Source organism: Cyrtonyx montezumae, unplaced genomic scaffold, assembly GCF_038088225.1.
Source record: "Cyrtonyx montezumae isolate F1298 unplaced genomic scaffold, pur_monq_1.0 scaffold_17, whole genome shotgun sequence".
Classification (NCBI taxonomy): Eukaryota; Metazoa; Chordata; class Aves; order Galliformes; family Odontophoridae; genus Cyrtonyx; species Cyrtonyx montezumae.
In genome coordinates, this window is record NW_027071903.1 from 13,774,985 (window position 1) to 13,787,859 (window position 12,875).

The 12,875-nt window shown below is 37.1% G+C and overlaps 1 protein-coding gene across 1 annotated transcript; it reads right to left on the reverse strand.

Moving 5' to 3' along the window:
- Window positions 1-274: 274 nt before the first annotated feature.
- Window positions 275-2,892, reverse strand: LOC136047202 (leukotriene B4 receptor 1-like). Its single transcript, XM_065734255.1, has one exon. The coding sequence runs from the start codon at window positions 2,849-2,851 to the stop codon at window positions 1,844-1,846; it is 1,008 nt and encodes a 335-aa protein (XP_065590327.1). The 5' UTR covers window positions 2,852-2,892; the 3' UTR covers window positions 275-1,843.
- Between the last annotated feature and the right edge of the window lie 9,983 nt (window positions 2,893-12,875).

The window sequence follows — 12,875 nt, forward strand, 5'->3', positions numbered from 1 at the left end:
TCTCAGTCTTTTCCCAGCTGTAAGTTGTGAAGTGCTTGGTTTTCTGTGGCCCAGGACTCTAACTAACTTAAACTATTTTTGTGCTTATTACCTTTATCTGTTCTCATTATTGAATTGTGACTGCTATCTCAAAAACATATTAGGAAATACATCTTTGCTTTGTTATACACTAGATAACTAACACTGCTGCTATCATTACAAGGTATTGCTATATTTAATATGCTAACAGCAACTAATGAATAATTACTGGGGTGAAAAAGTGGTAGTTTTACTGGATAAAGCTCTGAGGGATTTCATGTGCTTCTTAATCTGCTGTAAACAAGGTCCTGCTGAAGTTTTCTTTCTTTTAACCTCAGTGAAGCAGTCCAATTGATGGAAAGTCAGCGGTGTGGGAAAGTATGGTGAATGCTTCCTTTTCTGTCAGATGAAAAAATGCCTTCTTCTTAGAAAATAGGAATAACAAATACAAATGCAAAATTATTAGAAAAATTCTACTATCGACATATAAGGGGTTTATTTCCCTGTGTTATTCCAGCTTTCAAACTAAATTAATACAACTTGAATTTCCTTATCTGTTCAATTAGTTATTGCAAATTAAGTTCTAGTTCATCCTTCGTAATTTCTTAGTAAATATGAGTTACAAAACTATTAGATGTCCAAAACACAATCTGCAGTATATTACAACAGAAGACAGTAACAATAAACCTTAGCAGTCAATAGTTAACTTCATCTTATTACAAATCTTTGATATAAAAATAAGCAAAGGTAAGTATCAAAAATGTCAAACACAATTGAAATTAAAAATACCAATTGAAAGCAAACATTTGATGCTGCGCAGTCTTTTCACATTGAGTTTCCACGCACAAAACAAAAATAAGTTCCTTGCAAGTCCTAAATCTATTTGCTCCCTCAAGGCAAGTTCTACTCTATTATACAAGAGAAAAAAGATGGTCTTATGTTCAAGGTGAAATTCTTAGGATATTAGGCACTTTCTACTGCTACCAAAACATTCTTACATGTAAAAAAACCCCACAGATGTTTCCTCCCTCCACTGTAGGGTTTGATTAAATTCCTTCAGAATTTAATAGACACCTTGTGAGCTTAACTGAGTCAAATCTTTTGAGAATACTCATACTATGAATATTAGGTACATCAATAGTTTAGTTGCCACTAAGGTATGCAATATAAATCAAATATAGCGTGGGTTCTGTAACTGTCATGGGACAGGGATTTCTTGTTCCTTTTTCTGAAAAGGCATGCCACACTCAATACCTTAATTAATATTAATGTAAGATACTTCTTTAAATTATGTTGTGTCAACAACCCTTGTTACTTTCAAACCTAAACAAGGTGTAAAAGGTATAAAAATACCTTTGTTTTCCATCTACCCACAAACTCTAAGTGCTGTTAATATTCTTGAAATCCATTCTCACCCATAACAAGAATCCAATCATTCTCACTTAGAACTTCAGATTATATATCAGGGAATTTTTACCACTTTTAAGTTTTGCTCCGCAAACACAATTAAGTTTTAAATTCCCAAATTTTGCTTTCCACATACTGTTTCTGTTTTCTACACTTTTTCTAAGAATCACAATTCTGTGGCAAAGTAAAACCATTGCATTCCTTACACTTTACAGTTCCAGTCACCTTGCTGAGTTCTCAGCATCAGTGAGGTACCTGATTCTGTGATGTAGATACCAGCTGAGGAACCAAACAAGACTGTCTCTGCCAATTCTTTTAAAACATACAGAACTGTGACAACACTTGCTTGTCTCTAGGTGTAAGGACTACTGAAGTAGATGCCCCAGAACCCCATTATTTACTAAGTCTATGTTATTTGTTAGAGATTTTCCATGCCTACTGAAATAGTTTCTTGTTTGGCTCCAGAAGGAGTCTTTTTCTTGTCTTCATCTGTCACAGTCTGACTCATCTGTTCGAAGAGCTTTGATATCTTGGCAATTCTCAGGTGATTCTGAAATTTTCGTGCAGCAAAAGCGTAAAGTAGAGGGTTAATACAGCTGCTGATAAACACAAGTGCTCCAGAGATATACTCTCCTGTGTCTACAATTTTTTCCAGAGTCAAATATGTTTCCTCAGAGAGTTCCATCTCAATTGAAATAATGTCTAGGATGTTAAAAAGATGATGAGGGAACCAGCATAAAATGAATGCCACCACAATGCTGGTAATGAGCCGTTCCGATCGCTGCTTCGTCTGGTAAGTCATTTTGCTTATTCTTTTTGCAACACACACATAACAGGTGCATATAATTAAAAAAGGAATTACAAAACCTGCAAGAGTTTCCAGCAGAAGATAAGACACTTTCTGTCTGGTAGAAGAGTAGTTGCGACACGTGCATTGCTCTCCACCATTAATTTTGTCCGTCTCTTGAAATGGAATGATAGAAATACCAAAAGCTATAGACAGGAACCAAATGAGGAACATGATTACAGAAGTCTTTTCCTTCGTTTTGTATCTCTGAACAGCAAAAGGGTAAAACACAGCCATTAATCTCTCCAAGCTCAGTGCTGTAATCAGAAATATACTAGCATACATGCTGCAGTAAATAACGAAGACCAGTATTTTGCAGAAGATGATTCCAAAAACCCATGAGTCAGCAAAGGAATAAATCCAGATTGGCAAAGTGATCAGGACAAGGATATCTGCAATGGCCAGGTTCAAGATCAGAAGCACTGACGGAGACACTTGCTTCATTTTAGTACAAACAGTCCAGATGACAATGCAATTTCCAGGAGTCCCAATAATAAATGACAAGCTCAGTATCACGCAAACTACGAGCTTCACAGTATTCCATGTCACCTGGGTGCTGGTTTCTTCACTTTGACTCATTCTGGATATTCTTCAGACCTTTTTGGAAGGTAATATCCTTGGCACTTGGTGCTCTGCTCTTATTCTGACAACACAAGTAAGCGACCTCAGAGAAACTTCCCTAACTGATATCATGTAGTCTAGTAAGGCATGTGACCTCACATCCTAATGCTCACAACCATCTGACCACATATGTTTCTGTTGTTTAGGAAAACAATGTGTATTTTTTGCATGCAAAGCAAAAATAAAAATACAGTGTTGCACCTGGCTTACTTCTTAATTACATATCCATCACACTTAGCAGATTTTAAAGCATGGAGATAGATTTTCAGAAACCTCCCTTTCTTAAAATGCCTACTTCGTTACATCTGCCTGTGAGGACAGTGAGGAGGAAGAAACCTTCCTTATGCTTTTGTTTGTGTGAATAACTGGAGATTTCATTTTATAAAGAATGAAAAGAGTGCAGATAAATAAAAAATGTGCATTAAATGTTTTACATGAAATTCCATTCTAAAACATGAAAAATTATTGTACTCTCTGACTCCCAAGTCATCTCTTCTAAAAATTCAAGAGGGACTGTGGATTGTGCTTCAGAAACATGCTGACATAAAGAAACCAGCTTTTGTAGTGAGAAGTGCAATAAAGTGGGAGGCAGTTGTTTTTCTCAATGTTCTTCAGACAAACAAAACCACCAGAAGAGTCTGCATACAGGGTTAGGAGGAAACAGTCTGTTTCTCAGAAAGTATAGGATCTGGTTGTCCTGCTGTGCCATCGATACACCATGATGTTATCCCCTAGAAAACTTGGTAGCTAGTGCAGTATTCAAATCTTTTGTGAATCAGAAGTTCTTCACTGTCCAGCCAAAGAATATCTAAGTACTTTGTTACTATGATGTCAGAACATTTTATTTTAAAGTCTGGTTCCAAATAATTAAAGGAGGAACTAAAACAGCAGCACCAACAAAAATAAGCAAGTCACAGAAGTGAAACTAGAATGGGATTTTCTGTAAAATAAGCACTAAAACAAGGAATCGTGCATACTGTGCTCTGTTTAAGGCTGTTATACAGATTTCCTTAAATATTTCCTAAAAGTACTGAAAACCTGGCAAATATAGTGTACAACAGAAAGAAATATCTTCCAGAATGGAAGAAGGATTACAACATCTCCTGGTGCCAATCAGCTTAGCAGTTTTCGATCCCATAAGAGTATAATGAGATCAACAGCAAATCTAAGAGTAACTCCACCGAAGTCAAGCATTACTTTATCAAAACACTGTGTGATTGAGATTTTAATTTGTTTTTCATCTGATACATAAAGCCAGCTCCTTTTATTTTTAACTGCATTTATTACATAATGAGTAGAGAAAAACCCAAAACAACTGTTTGTATTTTAAAGGGAATTTCCAAAAAAACACGCTTAAAAATCTCCTAATGAAAGGAAGTGCTGAGCAGTGTCTCTTCTTGTAATGAAATCACTGTTATGCATGTCATTCACTCCACAAGTAAGTTTGGCAGGGCCTTTTATTTACTTACTGCCAGTGGTGCATTTATTCTGTACACTGCAGACACTTATTTTTTAAAAAACATTCGAGGGGAGATGCTCAATAGCTCTGCCAGATTTTCCTCTTCAGAAATTTCCATTGGGTGTATCGTTTGTACAGACATTGAGTGGCTGAAATATTTACATCCAACAAGAAACCAGATGAATCTTGGAATGGCAGCGACAGCATGAGATCCTTCTTTCAAGAACAATTGCAGACAGGTGAAATGCTGAGATTTCCTGAGTATCACTGTGAAGGCCTTTAGGTTATGTAACACAGATATTAGAGTTAACAGTAGATGAGGATCATGTTTTTTTAAGAGCTCTATGTCGTTGCTGGATCACTACAAGAATTTCAGATTCATCTCAAGGTGTCTCTAAATGTTCTCTAAAAGTCCAACTGTTATTGTTGACATTTACCCTACTATGGCACAAGCCTTTGGGAAATTTAAAAGAAATTTCCTATAGCACTGTAATACATTTAATAACATACTTCCTAAGTAGCCATTCCAGTGACCAAATGTGGTGGGGTTTTTAATGTGTGAACACAGAGCTGGACTTCTGCCCTTATAAACTTGGTCTAATTGCTTTCAATTGCAATTGAATTCGCAGTGAATTTAGGCTGCATTTCTGTGTCTAAAAAGTCTCAATATGACTTCGTGTGTGTTTGTGTGCATGTATTTATACATAGTTTCTATATGGAGTGCAACAACAGAGTCATCTGCATGAGAAACTTTAACTGTGTTATCTTTTGATTTTAAAATAATTCCTGAAAACATTCAAAAACTAAGAAAGGCTGTGCTGTTACTAAGGAAAATCCTGAATTGAATTTGCAGTGTTTTTAGTATAAGGGAGATACTTCATTCATCTTTCAAAGTGTTTGTTTTTCTTCCTAAGCATGCATTTCCCTCTGGTGGATAGTTTGCAGTTTGCACCACCACTAAGCATTTTCACATAGCTGATGGTTTTGGACCAATACATTTAAATTGTAATTTATATTTTCATCTTTTGCCTGTTTTTTCTCAGAATTTCACTCCCAGAACTTTCTGACCCCAGTCTGTGTGTTAGCAGCCTCTTCTCAAAGCACTTCCATCCTCCCATCCAATAAAAGCATTGCTGTAACAATTTGCAGAATAGCTGATGCCTGGGAAATTCATATCACATGTAACTGGTATGAGTAACTGTCACAAAAATACTTCTACAATTCTCTCCGACTGTTTTCTTCTGAACAATCTACTGGATGCTTGTATTTAAATGATGATTAATTACTACCAGGTATCATGTATCTGCTGCAGTGCTTGAAAGTGATGCTAGTATCCTTGTTTGCCTGCTGATGCCAAAGGAAGTTACTAGTCTAAATCTTTTAGTTCTTCAGCCGTTGAAAGAAGATTGCATTTGTACAACTGACATAGCTGTCTCCCAACAAGCTCAGACTGTGCGAAACTCACACATGACCTTGATCAGAAATTATGGGCTAGTCCATTTCCTAAGCTAGGGTAAGTTGATACCATTTGCTATTGAAAAGCTGCTGTAAATGTTGCTTTCTCGCTTTCCTGATTACAGGAGAGTCTCCTATATAAATGTAATGCCCACAGCAGCTAATAATGTCTCTCCTCTGTAACTTTGTACCACAAAGGAAGGCACACTGTAGGGAAAGACATGTACTGGACATTTCTAAATTCTTGCAAACACTATCTGCAATAGCCTGTGATGTAGTAAATACAACTGAGAATACTCTCAGTGCTTCCTCATCACTGGGAAAAATACCTTAATGAAGAGCTACCCAGGGATCAACTCCAGAATGTAATAAAAGGTTTGTACCTCACACTATTACTAGAAAGTGAGCATCATACTCTGCCGTGTTGTTGTTAACTGGTCTTCTAATAATGATATTACAAAATAATATCCCCTTATCGAGCTCAGTAGCCCATAGCATTAGTTTTGTATGGCTGGACAGAGAAGAGAATTCCTGTGTACTGTATTCAGGAAAGCTGCTTTAGAACTCATGATAGGAGTGCTTATAAAGGCACATTGTACGTGCAGCCATGCATGCTTACACTGAGTGCCTTTATTATAACAGAATGACTGAGCTATCAGATCAGCAGTTGGGAAACTATTAAAGTATATGTTGAAACACCGTCCTTGTACAACCAGACATTCTAGACCCACAAGAGTAGAGGTACTAATTAAGATAGTGGAGATCTATATATATAACTCTGAATACAAGCAGGAATATGAATAAAAACTATGTAGAGATTTTTGAAAAACACTACCTTTTTTTCAACATTATGAAATAGTACGCTGTTCAGAGCACAAGCCTGCAAACAGTAAATGTATACATTTGCTACAGATGAAGGTGAGAACTGGGCTTGTATTTACATCAGCTGTCAGTAAGTTTCTACTTGTATGTACACAAAGCATTGCTATCCAAAACCTTTACCTCAGCATATTTGGCATCACAGTTGCTACTGGATAAATCGAACACAAATGAATTGTTTACACACTCTTATGAGTAATAAATAAATTGCTGATGTCAAATGCTGCTTGGATGATTTGCTGCCAAAGTTACTCATTTTTTCTCTTTCTAAACCTACTGCCATTTTTACTTTGTTTAGTTTCATGTAAATACTGCGTTACTGTAGCATTCACATCACTGAAATTCAGCAATGCAATGAAAGTCTTTAGAGCCTCTTAGAGAGAGACTTGTGATCAAAAATCTGCCATATTTTGCTGTACATGCGTTGACCTTATGAAAAGGGATTTTTCATGTAGTTATTTATTTTCAACAGAGGGTGGCATTGGGGAACCATTTATTGCTTCCTTGGGTAAAACTGCAGATGAGGAAGGCATAGCCACTGTCTGTATGTGGTATATGAAGTTCAAGGCTGAGACTACAAAACCTATTCCCTTGCATAAAAAGATTAAATGTTTACAACTTAAATTTAATTACTGTCGATAACATATTCTAGATAAACCTCCTAGGTGGAAATCACTGTTGTTTCTACCTTGCAGATGATTTTATTTTCTAAATAGTCTCATAATTCTAGCTAAGCACTGTTTTGATAAACGATCATTTACAATGTTGTAATATATAACTAATAAAAGGACAGCTCTGCCATGAAAATAACAGCATCTAAACTATTTCTCCATGCCTCTGAAGCAACAAACTTGGAAAGGTTAGCAATATGAGCACTTCCTTTAGCGCAATTTACATCAATATGTTCCTAGACTCTTTGAAAAGCAGACTAAATAAATTGTGCTCTCAACCCTGCTCAGCAGATTTGAGCAGATTAAGAGTCTTATTTAACTCATTTAATACGTCAGGCCACCAGGCTAGATATGAAGCCCTGGTTTTGTGGCCTTTTGTCAGGAATCTTGTTAACTGTGGAAAGTAGAAAGACTATACTTGTGAAAAACACAACATTTCTCTCATGCTCTATAGCAGCCACCTATGAACATGCAAAAGACACTTCAAGGGCAACACTTAACACCCTCAGTCACTCAGTAATTAACATACCTGGCATGTTGTTCTGCATGGCCAGAGAGAAGCTGGTGTGTCCTACTGTGCTGCTGACCAGAATGGTCCTGACCCAGCATTCTTATTCTGAAATAAAAAGTAGTCAAGATTGATTCTGAGATGCCACAGAGGTACAGTTACAGTTTTTAGTGAACACACATGTAACATATTGTATGGAAAGCATGTAAGACATGCCATCTTTAGGCACTGGTGATTTGTTATTATCATTCTGTAATGTGATCTATTTTTTCTATAAGACTCTCGTTTAATACTTGAAATGGCTGTGATGACTTTTCCAGTGTTTTCATGGCAGGAAGTGCTGGCACTTATAACTTAGGCTCAAGAATGGAGTGGATTTTCTTGTTAAAAATCTACTAATGTATAGATTGTAATGGAATGTAAGGCTATAACATTAACTCTAAAGTCCCCTGATCTCATGTTATTACATTTGACATGAGCCTACTAACATGACCTGGATTTAGGCATTCTTGCTTCATATGTTCCAGCTTTGGGTCAGATCAAGAGGTCCTCTTGAGGTCCTCAACCAAGTTTGACTCTACTTGTCCCACACACAGTTTGTGTGTACAAAAATGCTCGGTGGTCAACTTTTCTGTAGACTTGTGAAGATTATGCCTGAACTCCAGAACACTTTTGGCAGCAGAAGTTACTGCAGCAAGATGTTCTGCTTTAATACACCATGTGAAGTAACACATCTTTTCGTCAGCCTCCTATCAGCTCATCTGGTTACTCACCATTTGTACACCAGAAGGAACAGTGATCCTATCCACCCTCTCTATAGTCTTAATTTGTTTTAACCCCTTATCTGTCATTTCTTCAAAGGTAACTTATTCTTTCCCCATTTACTCCATATGCTCCATGGTCATAGAGATCCTTTGCCTTGTCATCCTTATACCACAGACTGTCCTCTGCCCAGCAGTCTTGAAACTTACTTTGCTGTGTCTCCTGTTCTGTGCTTAAATCAGTAGAAGTCACGCATCATTCAAATATATAATTATTATGTATCTAATGAAAGTCAGTTTTAATTTTGCAAGCTATTTTTCTTGGCTTTGTGTCTCAAGTCATGCCTATGTGGGATGCACTTAGTCCATAATGGTATTCAATGGTACCTCAGATATTAATCTGTTGTTTTTTTCCTACACAACAAATGATGTACGACTACTTTTATTGTGAATGCTGCTTCCCTGTCTTTTGAGTTGCTGCATATTAACCGAGATATGTGGTATCCGACCACATTATTACGGAAACTATTGCTGTACCAGAAGCCTTGGTTCTCCTCTGCATTAGCTGGATGTACTTCACGATGACCTAGCAAAACGTTTGCTATGTGCAACATGTCTTGATACAAAATCGTGGTCCTTGGTGCATTTTGAGAGCTGTTACTGAGTGAACAGAGCACGTAACAGGGAAATTATGGGTAGGAAACCATCCTAGATCAGCTACAGCTGATGAGAGCTCTGGCCGAGGAGGGTTGTCCCTCACCATAACAGTTTTAAACTGCAAATCACAGATCCAGTCAGTAATGTTATCCAGGTTTTATCTGTGAGATTCAGGCTTTGAACAATGTTAAACTAAATCTACAGCTTAGGAGGTCGGCTGAAGCACTGTTGATAATTATGTAATACTACACTCCACAAAAGGTTATACAGACATCAAGAAGTTGACTCTAAAGAACATAGAAAAACAATTTAAACAGAGGTTTAAAAAGAATTTAAAATTTTAAAATTGATAGCCTATGCTACTTGAGAACAGTAATTTTCTCTGAGCAAAGAATGAAGTTAGTATTGTACAGCAGCTTGCCAAAATGAGGAAATACCCAAGACAAGACAGTAATGAACTCTGAGAGAACCATTTTCTCTAGCTAATCAACACATCTCTGCAGCACACAAATGCAGCAAAACTGTGTTTGCAAGCTAAGTTAGGATAAGGTTCAAGCAGAAGAGTTCAAATCCCCTTATAATAGCGTATCTTTAAAGAGGAAATCATGAGACCAATTATGTGCCATGTGAAAGATCCTCTATTTCTTGCTTTCAGCAGAAATTTTCTTTTTATGTCACATGATAGCAGTATCACTTTTCTACCACTGCTTCAACTTGTAATTTGACTTCTTCGGCTTCCCCACTTTCAGCTGTCAAATGCCAATAGATAAATGACCATACCATAAAAAACTTTACAGAGTGTAATCCTAGTAACATGTCTGAAACCTGGCATAACAGCAGTATTGAAAGCTTCTCAAGCTGTTTATAGCATATTCATTAAAAATCATTCTACTGCATCTGTTCTCTCAAAGTATTACGTCAAGGCAGTCTTTGGCAAGTCTTTTTTTTTTTACATTTACAAATGGCTCTAAAATATCATTCTGAAGTCTAAAACCTGACAATGTAGTTCATTGATCCCTCTCCTGCTAAAAAGAAAGACTAGATGGAGTGGCAGAAAGTTATTAAAATTGTCTGCTGTTGAAGTTGTCTAAAGTTTCAGGTGCTGAACAACACTGTAAAACCCAAGCTCATAATTGGAACTGTGCATTCGTGACTACATTTCCTACCCTGAGGAGATCAGTGGAAGGAGATGATGTTAATCTGAGAATGAAACAGCACTGCCACGTGAAATATCTGTGCTTTGGCTTCCAAGGTTTGTGCATATAGAGCATTCAATGATACAAATTTAACCTACACTTCCACTTTTGTTTGATGTGAACCTCTGTTGTGAAAAATCATGAGATGCCAAACCTTCATGCAATAGCAGGTTGTTAAGATTGGGTCAATTTATGTTCTTTGCTCATCGTTCCTGACCATTTGATTAACAGGACCAGCAGGATGACTGTCCTGATCTAATTTTGATGCTAGGTATGGTTTGAGCAGAAGGATTAGAACAATGACCTTCAAAAGTCTGTCAGAACTTCATTTTCTTATGACAACAGTACTGCACTGACAGGCCTGACACATCCTGTGACACAGTGCTGCTCACTGTGCTGCTGCTTACACCAGTTTCCCATGATTAATCATTCCCAGTTGCCTATGTCCCTCAGTCCAGAAGGTGTACTATGTTCTTATAGGAATGATCAAGCAACACTTCTTAAGTTAGCACGCCCAAGGGGTGGGAGGGCAAGAGCTAGTGCATAAATTAGATGCATTTATATGCTATTTCTTTCCTGGGAAAGTGCTATAAGCGAAACATAACAGATCAGGCATTTATTTTCACAAATCGTCAGTCCAAACTCAGATCTGAACAACTCATTTTGTTATTCTGTTTTAATGCTCCTTACAGAACCTCAGTAAAATTTGGATCTTTTTTATTTGATTCTTAACTGTAGTCAGTTTTCCTACTCCCATTTCATGTTTAATGTCATAAACTGGATTTAAAGAATAGAAAATACATGGGTAGTCTATATGTGTTATATCTCTATATCTAAAGCTATTTTACAGATGCACCTCTCAGTGGGAGTATGTGTTTCAGACCCACAGAGCCATAACATAAAATTAAGATTAAAAAATAGGTATCTTTAAAGCATCCCTCAGTTAAAAGAACCCATTCTGTACATCACTAAAGTACTAAAGTACTCACTAAACAGGACCTCTCAAATTATTTTTCTATAGGACAAACCGAATTCTCAAAAAGTAAGATCAGTCAGATGTTTTTCCATTCTTCAGTGTTTGTACAACTCAGCACCGAAAATGCGTAAATGGAACCTTAATGAGATTAGATACAGACCAACATGCCCCTCAGAAAATCGCTAATGGACACCAGTTTCAGTTCTTCTGGACACACTTGCATTTCCAGAAATGTAATAACTTCTGTCAGTAATCAGCTGGATCTAGTAGAAGCAGTGCTTCCTCTTTTCAGAAGGAGCTTTGAGTTAGCGAATTTCTGAAGCCCTGTATTTCTCAGCAACTTCCCTGACTCCCAGATCACACAGGACACCAAACAAGGTATGACACTTCATGAAATTACATACGAAATACAAGAATGGTCTCCTTGCCTTTTCATTACACATGTGCTAGAATCCTGAATTGCTACTGTTTGACTCATGCCATGTAACAAACAAACAGGATTTCTTTTGCTTTCTTTGTCAAGAATGTTCCTATGTTCTGGTCATTCTTACAATCTTTTAAAACATGCCAGCCTTATAATAGCAGCATGCTGAACTTATTTTCTATTTTTTCTCCAATTCCAATTCATCTGAAAAGTATCCTGCCCGAAGACTAGTACAGCCTTGTTAGACTCATTAGCTTTTTATCTCAGAGAGCATGAGTTTCTCTACACAGTAAAAAATCACAGACTATCATTCATGCAATGTGCTGGGAAACTACTGTAACTTAGAAGTAACTTGAGCAAGACGTAAGCTGTCCCTGAGGGTTCAACCTACTCAGTTTTCACCATGCCACAGATGATGAAATTTTTATCATACATTCCTCCTACACGTAACTGTTCCTCCAGTTTCAAAATTCTTCAGTGGTACCAGGTACTCTGAGTAAACCATCAGCAAAAATCCCACTGCTTCAAAGTCCCAGCACTTTCAGAGTTCCTAACAATATTCTCTTTAACTCAGCAGGATTTTTGCAATGCAGCATCTTAGAGTTTCTTTTGCTGTTCTGGCTGGGACAAAAAATGCAGTAACTGAAGGGCTGAACTGTAAAAGTCAGTCACAATTTATGATGGATCAAACATAATCTATGAACATTCATCGGATCCTAGGAAATATGGAGCATTTTTTAAGTAAGTGTAATCTCTGGGTCCTGTCAGGGAATGAACATCTCGTAGTTTATAACATTAAAAGGTTCAAAGACCAAGGAGATACGTATTATGTGTCTACTCTGCAAAACTATGCTATTGATATGGTTTTCCAGGACTGTAATTTCCTGTCAATTCTAAAGATGAATCAAATCAAACCACAATGTAAGCTTGGTTGTTCTCATGGCTATGTGAGTTCCCCCAGGCACTAACTACAAACAGAAGTTCAGAAGTTCACTT